At 33.0% G+C, this 19824-nt stretch overlaps 3 protein-coding genes across 17 annotated transcripts in view; 1 reads left to right on the forward strand and 2 right to left on the reverse strand.

Moving 5' to 3' along the window:
- Positions 1-668: 668 nt before the first annotated feature.
- Positions 669-9593, reverse strand: LOC105212011 (chromosome-associated kinesin KIF4A). Of its 2 annotated transcripts, none has more exons than XM_011183750.3 (8): positions 9431-9593; positions 6819-7780; positions 6587-6738; positions 5042-6410; positions 4153-4978; positions 3935-4078; positions 3420-3850; positions 669-1614 (listed from the first exon to the last, which is right to left on the reverse strand). In XM_011183750.3, exons 2-8 carry the CDS (start codon positions 7496-7498, stop codon positions 1560-1562), a joined length of 3657 nt encoding a protein of 1218 aa, XP_011182052.1. In that variant the 5' UTR covers positions 7499-7780; positions 9431-9593; the 3' UTR covers positions 669-1559. The 2 variants fall into 2 exon arrangements, with proteins under 2 accessions (XP_011182052.1, XP_011182051.1); XM_011183749.3 differs by having other exon boundaries at positions 3935-4081.
- A 1011-nt stretch (positions 9594-10604) lies between these two features.
- LOC105212012 (uncharacterized) overlaps positions 10605-19824 on the forward strand; it is a 463761-nt gene continuing 454541 nt past the window's right edge. For all 5 annotated transcript variants that reach the window (XM_054232153.1, XM_054232157.1, XM_054232154.1 and 2 more), the window contains exons 1-5: positions 10605-10831; positions 10913-11072; positions 11133-11222; positions 11284-14017; positions 16087-16233. In XM_054232153.1, coding sequence (XP_054088128.1) covers positions 10927-11072; positions 11133-11222; positions 11284-12310 — 1263 coding nt within the window. In that variant the 5' untranslated portion in view covers positions 10605-10831; positions 10913-10926 and the 3' untranslated portion in view covers positions 12311-14017; positions 16087-16233. The remainder of the gene's footprint in view (positions 10832-10912; positions 11073-11132; positions 11223-11283; positions 14018-16086; positions 16234-19824) is intronic.
- Positions 12588-19824, reverse strand: part of LOC105212013 (vascular endothelial growth factor A) — a 37017-nt gene continuing 29780 nt past the window's right edge. For 9 of the 10 annotated variants that reach the window (XM_054232171.1, XM_054232161.1, XM_054232162.1 and 6 more), the window contains one exon: positions 12588-16214. In XM_054232171.1, coding sequence (XP_054088146.1) covers positions 16083-16214 — 132 coding nt within the window. In that variant the 3' untranslated portion in view covers positions 12588-16082. Of the gene's footprint in view, positions 16215-16619; positions 17038-19824 lie in introns of those variants that run through there. The other variant, XM_054232170.1, reaches the window with a different exon arrangement.

Consider the following 19824-nt stretch of genomic DNA (forward strand, 5'->3'; position numbering starts at 1 on the left):
CATACGTAGTAGATCTCGAACTCTACACCACAAGCAATTAAAAAAAATGTAGAAATATTTTTTAAAATAAATACAATAACAATGCAAAAATGCTGACGATGAAATGGTAAAATTAATGACCAAATTGACACGTTATGGATATGTGTTGAAGGGAGTTGTTTTTGAGGGGTGGATGTGTGTGGATTTGTGGTGTCATGGAATTAATGATGCGAAACATTAAACAAACTGGACTGGACGCGCACGTACAGTAAGAAGTGTGTTAAAAATTTAACTTACTATTTAGACTAACGCATAGAGTTAGATTAACTTACAATTTTTTGCAGATAACTAAGAAATTTAATATTTATATATATATGTATGTATAATATGTATGTTTAACTATATTATTATTGTTTTTGTTTTTGTTTAACTAAAGTGATAACCGCTTAATATAATTATTGTTGTTGTTGTTGTTGTTTTCCATTTACAAAAGCGCACATATTTGTGGGCGTGCGTTGTTGGCTGACTTACTTATTATTAATAACAATTCCATTTTGGCTAATATAAACATACAATTTCAATATAAATATACTACAAGTAACCTAGCGACGAATAATATTTAAATTTTCATATTTATTAACTACTAAATGCATGTGTTGGCCGCGCGAATGTGTTTTTTAAACAGTATTAATGAAAATTATGTACTCATGACGTAGAATGTTTTGAATGCGTTTGAGGGGTTAGGTGGGTTTCAGTGGCAAAAAACAATTTATTTTTTTTTTTAATATATACAAACATATATTTCATTTAAACAATTCAGGGTATCAAAGATACATGTTTAAACAGTATTTTGTGAAATTTTTATTGAAAAATTCCGAAAACTCAGAAACTCCCATGATATGCCCACACAAAAAGATTCTCGTGGTGGACAACATAACTCATGATTGGTTCAACTAAAAACTATAAACCAAAAATATTTCGATAGTACATGAATAATTCTAGTTAAAGAACGAAGGCAAGAATAAAATATTGAAATTTGAATGTTAACAGAATTTTAACCAAAAAACCTAAATTTTATATCAATTTTTCGGCATATATTGGCTTGAAAAAAAAAATAGTTGTAATAAGAATAAAAAAAAATTCTTCCTTCAAAAACTAGATAATGTTATTCTAAAGTTGTGTGCGAAATTTGAACGAAATCGCTTTACAACTTTTCGAGAAATCGTATCCAACGACTTGAAACATTTAGTTTTGAGATAATCGCGTTTAAAGTTTTACATTCAACCTGATGTGCGGAACTTCCAAAGTGTATATCTCTTAGAATATTACTCGGGTTGATTTTATATTACTATTTTAAGTTTTGGATAATTTTTTGAAACACATTGCACCAATTAATAAGAAAAAAACAAATTTTTAAATTTTTCAAATTTTGAAATTTCGAAACCCATCTAACTCCGTTAATGAATGAATTAAATTACATTTGTCTACACGCTCGCCTAAAATATGCGCACTTTTGTAATAAATTTAGTCTTTTACAATTTTTTTTATGTTTTTGTTTTTGTATTTGACACTCTTTTTCTTCACTCGAAGAATTTCTTCTTGGCTGAAGGCAAATCGAAGGATATCGTGGATAATCTGAAAGCACAGAGGGAAATTGAGTACAAGATAGCGGTGAGTTGCAGCTTTGTTTCGCAGGATTTTTTTTTTAATTAAATGAAAACATGTTTTTATGCACATACATACATATGACGGTGATTTTCAGCGTTGGTACTTGAAACTTAAGTGAAAATGTTGAAATTATGAAGTGAAGTTGTTTTTTTTTTATTAAAAATATGTGCAAATAAAACTCAAAATTGTGAAATTAAAAAAAAAATTAAGTAGATAAAATATAACAAGCAGGCAAATAATAAACCAAAAGTTCGTGCGTGATCAGAAATTATATGGAATTATTTGGTTAGTGGAGAAAGTGTTAGTTTAGAGATTTTTTAGTTAACTTTATATTTTTCATTTGTATATTTCTTTTTTTTTTTGGTAATTTGTTATATATTTTTTATTATAAATTTATTTATTTATTTTTTTAATAATTTTTTTTAATATATTTGGTATTATATTATAAATATTATGTATTTTTTATTATATTTTTTTATTTATTTTGTTATATACATTTTTTATTTTTTTATTATTTATTTGTCTATTATAATTTGTTTATTTTTTTTTATAAATTTATTTATTTATTTTTTTATAATATATTTTATTTTTATTAATTTTTTTATTTTTTGTTTTTTATTTTTTATGTTTTATCATTTATTATTTATGTTTTTATTATATATTTTTCTATATATATTTTTATTGTGATTTCTAATTATTAAATGTATTTTACGAATATACAAACTGATTAGCAGCATACCCAACCAACAAGACACGTGTCTAAGCAACTGGACAAAATGAGTAGTGTATTTTGATAAAAATGCATTCAGTTTTTTTCTAAATTTAATTTTTCTTTTTTCTCTAAAAAAACAATTTTCAAAACTCAAAATTTTCAAAACTCAAAAATTTTCAAAACTTAAAAATTTACGAAACCGAAATGAGGACTATTTATTTTCCAAAGAAAACTTTCGCTTCAACTCAACAAGAAACTATTAACATGAAGCACCTAAAAGTATGCAATACTTATTTTTATAAATTCGTATCCATTTATTCGATCGTTAAATTCAAATCTGTTTTCTTTATTAACGATATTTCGCGATATAACAAGGAGCTTCTTAGCTGAAGTTCATTTTGTTGGTTCAAATAATCGAATACGTATAATCAAATCTTCTCTGAAAACATTTACTACGTTTTCCAATATTTGCGGTGACGAATTATAAAAAACTGTTTTAGTAACAGCCAACTCGACAGTTATTTACAGAATCTAAACATTCAGTAAGACAGACTACTTCCCAAACCCTTTAAAAAGCAATAAATAAATATAAAATGGTTCAAGGGTTAGTTATAACCTCTAAAAACCAAATAGTGTGTACGAGCAAATAAAAAGTGCAGTTAACAATAAATACAAAATAAAAATATAAAGTGTTTAGTAATATAGTGTGTAGAATATGTAAAGCAAAGCATAAATGAAATAAAATTATTTAAAGTGGAAATGATAATTGATGAGAAAATCAATAGCAAAAAATAAAAATAATTATGTATTTTATGCACGAAAAGTTTCGAACAGTGGACGCCATTTAATATATGCATGCAAGTGCTATTTAATATGAAAATGCAATTTTTGTTATTGTTACTGGAAATATTTGCGTAAAATACTCTTAAAAGGCGTCCACAACAGCAATTAAACAAAAAAACAAAGCTCTTCAAATGTGAAAAATCAACCAGCACAAATGTTGAGCCAATGTGCTTTTTAAATACTTCAAGCAACAACAAAAGTCATGCGCGGTAATTACCTGGCCATTTTCGGTGTGAGATACGCAGGGTTGGTGGGCTTCGCAAAAGTAGATTCAGCATCTTTGCTTACGTCATTGTTACCGGTACTTGTGTTCACTTTCGGCGGTGTACGTTCCAAGGAGCGTTCAGCGGTGGCTTGCGGTGCACTCTGCTCATTATCCTCGCTACCACCAGACTCGTCGTTCTCCTTGTCATCATTGTCCGAGGATTGTTTACCATTTTTACAAGCGTCGCTACAATGGCATTTCGACGAGCATTTATCACCAAGTGAAAAGCAACCGCAACGCTTGTTTTTGCAATCCAGGCGACACTTACAACCGCCCAACTTACGCTTGCTGCTGATGGTTTGCTTGCGTTCGGGATGACTTGTAGCTGTGGTGAATGTATCATTTTCGGTGGTGTTGCTGGTGTTCCGGCTAGTAGTGAGACGCTGCATAGAGTATGTGGTATAAAGAGACAAGGATTAAGTGAATTTTGTCACATTAGCATAAAGAGAATATGACGTCTGGCTTACGGGGTGTCGAGTTCTACGTTTATAGCCTGGCGTTTTGGCCCAATCCGGATCATCAGAGTCATCAAAATCGGGTTCACTCGAAAGCGATATGGCATCATACTCATCACCGTTATCATCAGTCTCAATGGTTTCCTGTTTAATTACCTGCTGCAAACAACAACGATACTCATACTCATCTAATTTGTGTGCGTCAACCCCCTGTGCAGCCATTTGCTCACCTTCTTGAAAACCTCTTTTTTGCGTGTACCCTTCGCTTGCACCGCCTGCTGCAGTTCACCAACCAAATTCTTATAGTATTCCAATTCTTCGCGCAATGTGTCCATTTTGTTCAATTGCTCCTCTTGGATTTTCAAACGCTCCTCCTGTTCCGGCGTTAGCGTATCACCGGTGCCCACTGCCAACTGTGGCGCATTATGTAATTCCCTCAACAGCACAGCTATCTTCTCTTCATACGTGTTCTCACGTTCGGCTATGGCCTCTTCATGTTCCAACTCCATTAGGCGCATACGTTTCGCTGCTACTGTACTCGTTTGCTCTGCGGCCTCACGCAGCGCAATCTGCTCGTCCAAAGCGATCTTTTGCTCCTGCATACGTACGGCATGTTCGCGTCGCATATCGGAAATCGATTTGAGTACTTTGCGTAGTACGGCACGTGCCTCCGGGACGCTTTGTATGCCCTCGGCCAGACTGCGCATGCGTGCCTCGAGATCGATGGTGCAGACCTTCTGCTGCAAATCGGTAATCTGTGCATTGCGCATCTCGAGATCCTCGCGCAGTGTGTCCAATTCCTGGGCTGTGCCACTGCCCGCTTCCGGCGATTGCTTTTGTAGTTCCGCAATGCGAGTGCTAATGATCACGCGATCTTCCATTAACTGTTCTAGCGAATGTTCTGCATCGATGAACGTTACAATTACCTCTAATTCACGCTCCACCCAAGAGATGACCTGCTCAATCTTATTGCTAGCCGCATTTGCATCTTTGGCCGTTTGTGGTTTCTGCCGCTGCGACTGGGCCACACGCTGTCGGTCGAGAGCATCCTTGAGTCTGTAAAATACACACAAATACGTTATACTCAAGAATATTTAAGCAAATAAAATAAGGAAATACCGTTTGTTGATGGCAAGTGCCTCCTCACACTTGCGTTTCAAGACGTTGCGTTGCTTGGTGTGCAGCGCCTCCTTGCGCGCCATTTCGTTCTTTAGTTTGCGATCTTTGTTGCGCAACTGTATCAACTCTTTCTCGCGCGACATTTTCCACTGACGGAAGTTCTCCGATTCTTGCCGCATTGCGCGTATCAGTTTCACTTTAGATTCTTTCATGGCTTGTATTTCAGTGTGTAGATTCTGTATCTTTTGCGTCTCCTTTTCACGCACTTTCAACAATTTTGCTTGTTGTGTGTTCTTACGCTTCATATCGCTAATCTCATGTTCGAGCGTCTGCAGACGCTTGCGCCGTTCCTCTGCCAATTTAGCCGAGGCATTTTCTTTCACATGCCGTAGTTTGTCCAGCAATTGATTTCTCTCATCTTCTAGCTCTTGTATCTTCTTCTCACATTCCTTGAACTTCTCTTCGGTGTTATCTTCCAGCGTACAGAATTTCACTAAATTACCAGCAACACGTTGATGCAGCTCCTCTTTGAGGTTCAATTCGCGGTTAATGCGTCGCAATTGATCTTTGTAGTCCATCTGTATGGTGGTATAGGCATCAGCCTGTTCCTGCATTTGCGAGCGTACCTCCAGCAGCGCACTACTGGCATCTTCATCGTCGCCGCTGCCAACACTGCCATTAAGAGTTTCACGTTTGTGATTCTCAATTTCGGTTTGTGTGCGCTCCAGTTCCACGTCGAGGCCATCGACCAATTGATTTAATTGTTTAATGCGCTCAGCAGTGTTTTCTTGCTCTTCCAGCGTTGCATTTACTTTGTAGCTGCTGCCCAACTCATTTGCAATGCCTTTAAGCTCAGCCATTTTCAACTTGAGTTTCTCATGCGCTTCCTCGGTAATGTGTGCACGCATTTCATGCTCAGCAACATCGTGCAGTGTCGCCTGGAACTGTTGTTGCAAGGTGTGGTATTTGTCCTGGAGTATTTGATATTTCTTAATCATCTCACCACTTGTGTTTACAATGGCAGTGGCGGCGCCTGGTGGTGCTGGTATATTCTGTAATGCGCCATTTAATGAGCTGCTCATTTGAGTGGTGCCGCCGTTGGCAGCCAGGAGTTCAACGCGTAACTTTTGTATGATGCTCTTGAGGTGATTGATCTCTGCAGCATGTGGGTCTTGGTTAACGATTGGTTTATTTTTGATTTTACGCGCGCGGTCTGCATAGCGTAGGGTACTTAACGTCTCGGCGACATTGTAGTCTGCCGGACTGACGCAGGCTATCATTAGTGTGATCGAATTGCCGCCAAGGGAGTCTTGCAACAGACGAGTCAGCTTGGAGTCGCGGTAACGCACGAAACCCGAACCTTGACCAGCTGAAAACAAAAATTTAAAAATCAATTAAAATTTGCTTACCTACATATTTTTTTTAAATATATTTTTGTAGTATTATTTTTAACTAGTTGCTGTTAGTGCTACGTTCTAACTACACAAACCATTAGTGTTACGCCCAAATACAAAAACTACGCGCGTGTATATTTGATTTACTTACAACCAAGTGCTGATATAACATTTCCCAACGCTAACAGACCCTGATTAATTTTAACGCCTTCTTTGAAACGATCACCCGTGGCTTGCGTTTTCTTTGAACGCTCCGAACCCGCCAAGTCGACCAAGTGGAATTTCGAAGTTGTTACTGTGCGCCTGCAAAAAAATTGATTGATTAAATAAATTGTTTTACCACACATAAATAAGATTATATTGCTTTAAAAATATGTACATACATCTCATCCTTTTTGGTAGCCTCCACGGTGATTGTGAAAATTGCATGCGAGCGCGATGACTGCTCATTCATGGCAGTAGCTGCAACAGCACGTCCCGAGGAGCCGCGCAGCAAGCAGTCGGTTGTTTCGCCTGCTGAGGACACCAGCATTTCTGTGAGGCCTGGCATTATAACGCCATTGCGATTCTCGCGCATTTCCACAACAGCCTGTTCGCGTGGTTGATCTGATAATAAATCATACAATTGCTCTTGATACAATTCCATAAACGAGCACTTCACCACAAAGTCACATTCATTGGCTAAATTCTTGATGCGCTCAAATATATCGCGCATAATGCGTGGTATAACGCCTGCATTTTCATCCAATTCTCCACCAAAAGCCGTACCCATAGTATGTGTTTTGCCAGAACCAGTCTGGCCATAGGCAAGTATTGTGGCATTAAATCCTGAGAAGAATTTGTCCAACAAACCCGTAACGATCACTTCATAAATATATTCTTGTGTATCACGCGTATCGAATACATAATTGAAGGTAAATGTGTCTGAGCGATTCACAATCACCTGTGAAGAATCACCGACACGCTCAACAGCCTCCTGACAACCACGATCTCGTTCCGAAGGCACAAGTGGCCGTATACGTACCGCCACACGCACATTATCAACATCGCCATTGGAGCTCATTTTATTTTTTCAACACCACCTTATATCGATTTTTTCACCATTAATTTATTGAAAGTGGCGTAATTTCTTGAATTGGCGTCTGTTGTTTATCTTAAGCACTACGTCAGTTTAGTAACAATTATTGTTTAAACATAAATAACAGAACTTAAAGGAAAAAATTGTTAGAATGTCCTTCAATAAGAACAGTGAAATTCGAAATGGCGCTGCCGTTAGCTGTCGTTCAAGACGTCGTCAGCGATTTCCATTCAGCGGCAGAATGTAATAGAACGCATGGAATGTGTGCTGAAACAATGAGTTGCCATTATTAAACTGGTAGCGGGAAGTAAGCGTTAGCAATTTGAATGTGAAAAAACTTGCTTTAAAAATTATTATTATTTTTTTTTTTTCATTTTAAATTTATTATTTGTTAATTAATATAGTTATACTGATAATTTATATAAATTATTGTTTAAAAGTGTATATATACAGTATATTTTAAATAATAAAGCTTAGTAATAGAACTTATATACCAATATAGCTAAATAAATTATTTGATATGTTCACTAAAGCAAAAAAAAATATAAAAATATATATTAAATCGAGCAAATATTGTTAAATACAAATCAGTCCAATATTTAATTGTTTGCTTACTTTTCAATGTTTAATAAAATTTAATTATTTATCTGATTCATTTCAAAACACTTCTGTTAAATTGTTTATGTATACTGACGCACAAATGTTGAAATCAACCAATTGTTTGTATAGCATTTGCTCGGTAAAAATATACTTTTTTTATCAAATTGCAATCAATCCAAATTTTAACAAGTGTGAGTTTAAATTTTGTGTTTTACTGATTTAATTATGTTAATATGATAAGCGCGGAGCGATAATCACTTGTAGGAGTACCGCACCGATTCATTTTGATTGTGTGTGAATTAGTTTTGCTAATCATGCAACACCGCTGTTATCTTGTCTGTATGGAAAAAATAAAAGTTATAAAATAATCCACTTCAAAATAGGTATGGTGGTTTTTTGCATGAGGTAAACACTAGGGATTTATTATCAAGGCCAGTTTTTACTTTTTTTATGATTATTCAATTATTTTATCTATTATATAAATTAATTAGTTAGTTGAATTCATACACTATTACGCACAAAGAAAACTGCCGACGTTTTATTGCAACATTTAACTTAATCAAGCATTAAACTATTCACCCTATACAAATGCAATGCAATTACAGTTTGAAATTAATGAACTGTCATGGCCGTAATTACTACTATACAAGTATTTAAACGTTTATAAACTAGTTAATGATTCATTGCTTGTGTAATTATTGGCAATCCATTCCATTAAACCATTCGAAAATGTTGCATGCGTACACAGATCTAACAAAAATGGTTTTTCTCAGCAAGCGTTCCAATGGGCACACATGCACAAAGCCTGTAAACTTGTTTGAAAAAAATGTACATATTTGTACAACCGGAAGGTTTATTACCAGTTTTCTATTGCGAAAAAAAAAAAAACAAAATAAACGCAAAACTAATTTAGTATATATACACATACACACCTGTACACATATACACACAACACTGCATTTAGTTCTAACTCAAACACAATACTCTTATTAGCGATAAGTAGTTTATTGTTATCTGCTGCTATTATTTACCAAACCTGTTTTCATACGTTTTTTGCTGCTGTTACGTTAAGAAGTTTAACAAAGCGTTATTAACAAATACATAATACAAATTTGCAAACAGAAAACATATGATTTTCGCACAAGAAAATATTGTTCGAATGTTTCACACACACACACACACACACACAGCATTTATACAACACGTTTCATATGCCGGAAATATATTTATTTATAAATAATATGCCACTTATATATTATATAAATATTGGCAATGTGGCTATTATTTGATTTGATGTATTTTAAATACTATACTTACAATTCACATTACTTTTACTTTTATTTAGCACAACACAATAATTTAATAAGCAAACACATTTCAATTGGTTTCAATTTTTATTAAATTTCCGTTTGGCTCCCATATGTGCAGTTAGCTTATCGCTGCTGCGATCGTTGACTATTGCCGCGCTGAATGTATTAATGGAATAAGCTTTTTTCGTATTTTATTATAGATTCGCGCGATTCCAGCTGAAATTTGGTGATAACGAATTGCAGTGTTGCCAGACTGCGATTTTTTTAAATTGAATAATGAAGCACCCTATATTTGGTAATAAATACAGTTGAACTTCCATAATTCGAACTTCCATAACTCGAAGTTGTCCATAACTCGAACTCTTGAATTGGCAATAGTAGTTAAATTTCATACAAATTACCTTCGATAAACGAAGCCTCCCTAACTCGAAGTTTTTTTGTGGAATATGGTGATTCCAGTTAGGGAAGTTCAACGCTATAAATATATATTTTATATAGTAAAAAAAATTTCATCGGATATGAAAAATTAGTTTTATAGATATACAATCCTTTTTAATTTTAAATCTATTAATTTTTTTTTCCAAAAATTAGTAAAATGTCGGCCACGAGAATTTTTTTCTAGATTTTCGGGAAAAAATCAAAACTTTTGAAAAAAACTTATTTATTATAAAATTTATTTATTATTTATTATAAAAGCTGTATAAATTTCATTAAAATCTACTGAGGGGTTTTCGAGTTACATTTCTCACCAGTTCAATAAACTTAGTTTTGAGAAAAACGCATTTAAAGTTTTAAACCAGAGAAACCGTTTGCTTGCAGCTGCGAATAACTCGAAAAGTGAATATCAGATCAACTTAAAAAATTTAATTTTTTTGAAAATCCTGACTACCCCTAACCCATAATAAATAAATAAATGGTTAACGTTTTATATCATATGCATGAATGTTATCCGAACTGATTTATTACACCGCAACCCAGTATTTTATTTATATTTAATTTATTCTAAAATATCTAAATACAGTTTTCCCTCTCTTCTAAAAAATGACTTTTACTAATAACTATTTTTGTTTGTTCCCAGCGGTCAATCAGCTGTTATTTCCAATACGATGTATTACTTTTATGTGGCAACGCCAATTATTCCATTAAACGATCTATTACAATATTATACTCTACACAGAATCTTAAAACGGTCTGTTAAAATCGCAGCTGGCGCTAAGAAAGTCTACAAAAGCGCACAAGACGCCGAATCCAGGTAGAAAAACGTAATATAAAGAAAATCTTTAATATCTTCAATTTAACAATTAGCCGGGTTTATTGTCAATAAACAACAAATATTAGCTTACTGCGTAGGTATACAAATACCGCTAACTGATAACACTATTACCGAGTAGCAGCAGACAAATTACAGGTACGTGGAGCTGATGATTTGGCCAAAGTGTGTATTTGTTGTAAATTTCACAATGCAAAATAATTTTGCTCTAATTTGCAGCGCTGCATCGCAAAATGGAAGCATCCAATGTTTTAAAAGAGTATTTGGAGTTGTTCACTGCTGACTGCAGACAATTGAAATTATTAGTTGCACCAAATGCAGCAGTTGATTGGTTCGGACGCACAGTACGTGGTCCAGCAAAGATACACGATTACTTCAGGTTTGATTTTGCATACAAATATGTTTTATATTTGCATATACAATAAATTCTTGTGCACAGATTCGAAGTAGCCACACAGTATGAACATGCAGATTTTGATAAAGCTGAAGAGTGCCAACCAATTGAACAGCGCCCGTCTCATTGGAAAACGTAAATTTTACTGTAGTGCTAAACAAATTGCAATTTTTTATAAACACAACCTTTTTTTTAGAAAATCATTACCAAGCGAGGAAGCTGATTTCGTTTTGCCAATAAATAAAGTTACCGGCTTAACTACGTTGAAAACGTATGCCGATAGCGATATTGAGGATGATGACTTGGAAATGCTACCATTGTCTGCCGGCAATTGCACACCAGAGCCCCACAGCAATAGCACGGCGCATATTGGTGAACTAACACCGCCTTCCAGTACAATTAAAATTGAAGATATTAATGCAACGGATTCGGAAAGTGATTTGGATGAGGCGGAATGTGCGTCGGCGCCTAAGCGCCTCAAACGTTCCATACCAACACCATTCAGCTATTTACGGCGTATACCGACATCTAGCAGTAAAATTACGCACGTCGCCAAACGTCAATTACCTCAATTCGACATACAAATGTTGGGCGACGATACCTCCAGTGATGAAGAGTTGGATGTCGAGTTACGCAAAATGTTAGCCAAGGAATATACACCACTGAAGTATATAGAAGCGACTGGTAAATTGCGCGCTAAACCACAAATGTTATCTGCCGGGGACTCACCACCAACACCACATCGCTCTAGTGATTGGGATAGATCTGTACGTCTGCGTATATCATATCGTCGCAATTTGGCCGATAAATCATTGCAAATAGCTTTAGTTATCTACGAACATCTACAAAGCCCTACCGCTGATGTGAATCAAGATGCGCCATCTACGTTGGGCATGCGTCGACGCAATCTGATGACACAATTCAATGAAACCGCGCTAAGTGAAACGCCGCATGCAGCACAACAAGACGTGCATGACATGGAAAGCAGCATAGCACTCACTGAAGTCGGTACAGCTGTGCCATTGACGGATGTGGATGAGGAGAGCACTGCCATAAGCGTGGTGCCATTGCGTACGCCAACTAAAAGTGATCATACACCACCGGCTACACCAAAACGCAGGCCACGTGTGCCATACACATTGTCTGGCATGAAACGCATGAGCCCGTCGTCCACGTCGACAGCAACACCAAAGCGCAATGCAGCACGCAGTCTACGACTGTGATGGGACTATTATATGCCAAGCAGTAGATATCGCCACAGGATATTTACATATATTTAGTAAAACTTTTAGCGCAATTTTTTTTATAAATACGTTTTATAGTTATTCATTTCAAGTGTTCCGAATGTGTCTATGGCATAGAGGCGTAGCAAAAGTTTTTTTTTTTAGGTTGGAATGAAACCAATGGAATACTTTTGTTTAGTTTTTATATTTGCTAGCAATTATTTATGAAAAAATACTTTTACGTAGTTTGCTGCCAGTTTGTAAATTAGTAAAAGTGTTTTTTGTTTCTCACTTGTTTTTTATTTGTATCTAAAATTATGGAACTTTAAGCAATTTTTAAAGTTCTTGTATTTGTAATTACAACTGTTTTGGACGCATTCGGAGTTCTTTAAAATGTCTAAAAATACATACTGCTTGTAGGAGTGGGGTTTATGGAAAGTTTGTAAACAAATTCTACAAAAATGCAATATTTACTGAAATGTTTAAAAAAAATTTCGAAATTTCATTTTTTTCTCTCGGATTTTCGAAATAACTTGCAGAATTAATTATTTTTAGATTTATAATAATTTATTGGAAATTAAATAATTTACTTTAAATTGCATAAATTTCGTAAATTAATTAAATAATTTACTTTAAATTGCATAAGTTTCGTAAATTTTAAATTTTCTAAGTTCAGAAAATTTAAAAATTAAATTAAATACGAAATTTATTTTGTATCTAATTTTAAATAATTTAATACATTTCATTAATTATTTGCATTATGAGTTTACGCTATCGGTTTCAGTCACGAAACTGATTTTTAGTGTCCTCACTCCGCAAAGCAATATATCTTTTTGGAAACTCAATTATTATCTAATACTAATTAACTTAAGTCTGAAGCATCATTCGAGCGACTTATTATTTTGGGCGCTCTTTATACTCTATATTTATATAACTATTTATATATCTTAATATTTTGAAAGTAATTTATTCGTTTGCATATTTTCTACAGTTTTTTTTCACTGCCATTCGCAACTTATATAGTGGTCTCATTTATTTGCTAATAGGTTCTTAAATGTTAACTTAATTTACAATAAATTATACATACATACTTAGAGTTGCTTTTCAGTTAGCAGCTTAATTTAGTTAATTAGCAAATTAATTAACTAAATTAATTGGCTGTCTGATACGCCAATAACATTGAAATGAGTTATATTATTGAATTACATATTTATCACTATGACTTTTTGCTTTGAAAAGCGTCAGTAGTTGTTGTAATGTCGCATTTCAACGCAAATTGTTTTAAATTTTAATCTTACATTCAATTAGTAATGTATTAATTATGATAATATACTGGATTTTGTATTTAGAAAAAGAATAATAAATGTGTTGAGAGGAAACAAATTGCTGAATTCTTAAGCAAAAAGTGTAGAAGCGCTTACAAGCTGTTATGCTAATAAAAAATAGTGCAACAAAAACAACGTAATATATTAAAAAGCAATCAACATGCTGGATGTTTCGAACGATAAACGAGTATGAAAGCGTTTTCTAGCGGTTATACAAGTTGTATGAATGTTTACGAATTGTTCAAATTACAATATCAAATCAACAGCAGTTTCAAATGCGTTTAATATCAACTACAAACAATTTTTTACAACTATTTTGTAACAAAATTATGCTCTTGAGCTAATTCATTTCTATGGATAGCTTCCTGTAAAATGTATGAAGGTAAATTGAAATGAAAATAATCTTTATTTTTATTTTATAAATAATTTAGTTTATTTATTTACTTTTTTTTTTTTAAATACATAAATTACTAAATTTCTTGGTATTTTATAAGTACATACATAAGTTAACGGCCGTTATTATACAATTCTATCTGCTTCATTATTAACTTTTTTAAACTAATGAATTCAATTATTAACTATAATATAATATTTTTAAAAGTTATTTGAGAGCTTTTGCGTTTAGTTAAATAGTTGTGACGTTCCAAACATATTTTATGGCTATACATATACAGTATTGTGCACAACATATGCAGGTTTAATTGAAATTGACATATTTTTGAAAATAAGAACGTTCAACTCATTATATAGCTGCATAAATAATGTGCTATTAGTTGGAATTTAGTCAAAAATACTTAAACAAATGACTCAGTTTAGTATTTTTAAAATAAAAAGAAATCGGGTTGTTAGGCCTACAACAGTTAGAAGTACTAACAAGAGAGTCAACCAATTACTAATACTATACGACAAAATGGACTAGCTTGCAAAGAGTCCACGCATGACACTAACCCACCTCTTTGCATGCCCCCTAAACCCACATATCTGACACCCCTTTCCATCTGGTCAGACCCTATCGAAAAAGCTCGTTTCCTGAACCTCACGTTAGATGACTTCGATGACAATTAATTTAGGATTGCCGGTTCAGGCAGGCTTGGGTAACAGTTACAACAACAACAAACTCGACTATTTTCTGGGTATTCTCCGATTTTTGAAGTTAGCCTCCTAAATAGAAATGTTTGAAGGATCAAAGTTTGATCTTCGAAAAAATAAAAAAAAAATATTGGATCCCTTTTAACATCTGTCATATAAGCCTGATAAAGTTTACAATTGAATTAAGAACAACATTTAAATTTTTTAGTAGCTATATCCTGTAATTAATATTACTTTTTTTGAAAGACCTTTTTTCGAACTTCGAATCCAAATATTTCGATTTTGGAGGCTAACTTCGAAGATCAGAGAATACACATTTTTACCTAGGACTTAATCTGCCTGAAAATACCCAGCCGATCCAATAATTTCTCCCGATGTTGTAAACTACTTCTTCGGACTTCCTCGAGATTTACACTCATTTGTATTTATATGTATAGAAATCAGTCCGCTGTAAAGTATAGATCAGCATTATTTAGTGAAGAGATCAGTTTATACTTCTGCCGTTATATTAGGAAAATTAGTAGAAGATTTATAAAACTTTGCTACTATTTTTCTACACTCGGCTGTAGTTCGTTCTACCGATTTTTGTAATTCCCTTCCAATATCCAGCGAACAATTAAAGTCATTTCTAAATAATTGAATTAGACGCATGACTAAAAGCCAATGGAATAGTGGGAATCTAACTTAATATAGCGTGAAAAATATTTGTGGCCAGCTCTTCTATGTCAATAATCAATAATGCAATATCCAATACCTTAGAAATATAATCTAAGGAGTAATTAAAGAAAATACAGTTGAACTTCGCTACTTTAATCACCATAATACACAAAAAAACTTCGAGTTAAAGAGACTTCGAGATGAAATTTGACTTCTATTGCCAATTCAAGAGCTCGAGTTATGGGAAGTTCAACTGTATTTTTTTTCATAAATTATTATAACAATTTTTTGGTTGATCCTTATTTAATTTAAAAAGAAATTTTTTTTTTACAAAAATAAATGTGTCAGTTGCATATGTTTTGCACAATACTATACATATTATTAACATATGGTACATAGAAAAAATGTAAGTAGTTGGTAAAATCATACAGACAATTATCATATAATTTAAACATAAAAAAACTTGCAATTAACAAATACTGAAAATTTAATTATTTTAATTATCTTTTTCTACACTAAAACATGCATTAAATTCATACTATCGCCTCGCACTCATTGGGCTCTGACAAATTTTGTTTTTTTCTGCCATTTTTTTTTCTTATTTTCCATTTTTTCTTTGATTTCCTTTACCTACTTTGTTTTTTTCCTTTATTTTCTCCTTTCTTGTTTTTTTATTCTTTTTTTCCTTTTCCTTTTTTGTTTCAGACCGAATACCGTGTGCTATCATCCGGTTTCACCTCAACGGGTATGGCCTTAACTATGAAACGCCTGCGATCAAGCAGTGTAGGCGTATTAGAATTTGCACTTTTAATGTTGCTGCCATCGTTAGTGATCTATATCAAACAAAAAAAGGTATAAACAAAGAAATATAAGTTTAATTTCAAAATTTTAACATTTTCATATATTTTAGTGTAAGAGTATTACATACTATGTACATATGTAAATATGAAGCGTAATTTGGAAAAAAGTTGATAGAGCAAGCTTAAGTAACTTTTAGTTGTTTTTTACAGTTATTACGAGTTACGAGTATTAGTAAGCTGTACGATTGCCAATTTTCGTGTGCGTTAGCTTAGACTATATGGATAAATATAAGGTAAACTAGGCTAGTAAGCGAGGCAGGAAGTGTTAATATCGCACTAAAGTTAAAAGCAAAAGTTGTTGCAAAAGTGGGAGACTAGCGCCAGTAGGGGAGAGGGAGGGAAAGAAGAGCAAAAAACCACTCAAAAATATATACTCACTTAGGTTAGCGTATAAATGCTTTCGTTACATTCAAGACAAAAAACATTTAAAATGCCTTAAACAAGTAGTAATTATTTGTAATATTCATTTAGAATGTGAATCACAAGTGCTAATTAAGTCCATTAAATATTATAACTACATACATACATACTACATGTAATTGTGTGTGTGTATGTATGTTTTGCTTACACAGACATTGTGTATTAAAATTATTTATTTTAAATATAATTGCACTAATTGCATTACAGTTAACGGTTTTTTAAACAAATATTAAATGTTTTTTGTTTTCAATACACAGTGTTGCATTTTAGCTTCAGTAAATTTAAGATTTTAAAAATATTTTGTTTTTGGTTTAATTTTTAGTCTGTTTTTTTGCTATTACAAATAATTTTACACCCCGTATTCGATCTGGTTTATCTAAAACGAAATTAAGAAAACAAAAAAAATAAACAAAAACAATAAAAAACATTTTTACTGCATAGTTAAGAGTATGTGTTAAGGCAAATTGTGCGTGATACGTGTAAGCGGGTTTTTCTTGGTAATTTTTTTTTTTAATTGCATGTATGGACAAAGCGTGAATTATACAAAAAAGTAATTACAAAAAAAATATTTTTTTAGTTTAATACATTAATTAATAAATAATATTTTTTTATTTATTTTTTTAGAAGCCAAAATTAATTTGCGTGTGTTTTTATGTTAATTGCTGCTTTATAAATGTTTAATTTAATAAGATGTGTGATATTAGCAATTTTGTGCATAATTCTAACAAATACGGTGTATATTTTTTAATAAACGTGGCACATTTTTTAATTATTTTAAGGAAATAACATGTATAATACTCAACCTAGTATAAAAAATCTTCAATAATTTTTTTGTGCACAATTTTTGCGTTTTATTTTTTTTTTTGTAATAATTATCCATATTTTCATAACTAAATAATTTTATAGTAATCAATATTTTCTGAACATTTTAGCAATTATTTATATACAATTTTTATATAATTCATTTTATTAATATTTATATGTATGTATATTTTCTTAAATAATAATAATTATAATACTGTTTATTAAAATACAATAATAATAATTAAAAAGAATTATTCATATTATTCTCATATAATTGTAAAAAAAAAATACAGTTTAACTTCCCTAACTCGAATCACCATAATCAACAAAAACTTCTAGTTAGCGAGACTTCGACTTAAGGAAGGTAATTTGTATGAAATTTTACTTCCATTGCCAATTCAAGAGTTAGACTTATGGAGAGCTTCGAGTTATAGAAGTTCGAGTTATGGAAGTTCAACTGTATTGTAATTAACATATCACCAGTTTTATTATTTTGTTCTAAGCCGTACACCTTTGTAATTTCATAATAACACCGTCACCCATACTAGATACATATGCAAACTCTGAGTAATTTTGTAATTTACTACTATGTATAGTTGATATTGAAATTCCAACATTTAAGTACATGTGTATGTGGATAAACTCCCTTATACCGATATAACTAATTAGTTTTACTACTTTTATGTATGCTTGTATGTAATTTTATCAATTTATACAGATGATATGAGTTTTGTTTCTATAACCAGAACATATTTTTATACCCTTTCCTTTATACCCTTTAGGGTGGCCGAATCTTGCCGAAAAAATTGTTATTTTTCAAAAGCATAATGAAAACGGTATAAGGTTCAGTTTGTCGAATAAATATATATTGCTGGCTTAAAAACTTGCTTGAAGCTCATTTGTGAGAGCAATATTGATCTGACCTGATCTGTCGAAAGCTTTCGGTACTAAGATTCAAGCAGTGCTATTCGAAGCTAAAACGATCTTCACTTTCATCAGCTTTGAAAAGATGGAACACAAACTGATCTGATCGATGTGCTGTTTTTTTACCTAATTTTTCTTAATTCGTATCTTTTGAAACTCGCTGTATCTCCATGCTTATCAAAATCAACGACTGCATGATATTGCCGCGGATTTTCGAAATGTTTTGGAAAGTAAAGAACAACTTCTCCGATCTTTATCGCTCCCTAATAGTAACGACAGAAAATAATTTGAAAAAAAAAAATGCTTTTCACTCTACATCGGAGAGCGAGTATGACGAAGGCACAGAATCACTAAAAAACAGTTTTGAATCGTTTGTCGGTAACTTTTGGAGAAAAGAAAAGAAATCTACCAGGTTATAAACAACCCGGATTTCGAAGGAATCATCTCGGGGAGCATTTTCATAAATCAGCAGCGCCTTCCGTGCCTCTCTGAACATCTAGTTTTTTTATACTTTCGCAACAAAGTTGCTAAAAGAGTATTATAGTTTTGTCCGCATAACGGTTGTTTGTAAGTCATAAAACTAAACGAATTAGATATAGGTCCGTCCGTCCGAACTACGGATAATTTGAGTATAAATTAAGATATCTTAACGAAACTTGGTACACTTGGTGAGAGGGCTGCTATTGAAAATGGGCGAAATCGGTCCACTACCAACAAATTGGCGAAAACCGAAATCCTATAAAGTTTCATAACTAAGCTATAAATAAACTTGGGTACTTTGGGATCGCACTAGGAAGGGGCATATTTGGATGGGGCCCCCCCAAATACGTTTATTGTGAATATCTCGCAAACCAACAAAGCTATATAAACCAAACTTTCTGCAGTCGGTTCTAACGCACCACACAACATGAAAAGAGTTGAAATCTGATAATATCCACGCCCAACTCCCATACAAATGTTATGTTGAAAATTACTAAAAGTGCGTTAACTCACTAACGAAACACATCAGAAACACTAAATTTTACAATAGAAGAAATAGCAGAAAGAAGCTGCACTCAAATTTTTTCACAAATTGAAAAATGGGTGTGGCGTCGCCTACTTATGGGTCAAAAATCATATCTCAAAAACTGCTCGACCGATTTCAATTTTATTCGGTATATTATATTATTTTGACATCCTAATGACACAGATGAAAAATGGGCAAAATCGGTTCACAACCTTCCACATAACTCAGTGTTGAATTCCAACTGATTCCTTTACTATATACATATATTAGGTGCCAATGAAGATAGCGGAAACAAACTTTACGCAAATACTGTATTTGAACTGTGGCTTTACTTGTGAAAAAATTGTCGAAATAGGACAGTAACTTGTCAAGGCCTCGGATATGGAACATGAAGAATTCAGTGCCGAAGGGCAATGTTCCACTGAAAAA

The sequence above is a fragment of the Zeugodacus cucurbitae genome, chromosome 5, assembly GCF_028554725.1.
Source record: "Zeugodacus cucurbitae isolate PBARC_wt_2022May chromosome 5, idZeuCucr1.2, whole genome shotgun sequence".
In the NCBI taxonomy this organism is placed as follows: domain Eukaryota; kingdom Metazoa; phylum Arthropoda; class Insecta; order Diptera; family Tephritidae; genus Zeugodacus; species Zeugodacus cucurbitae.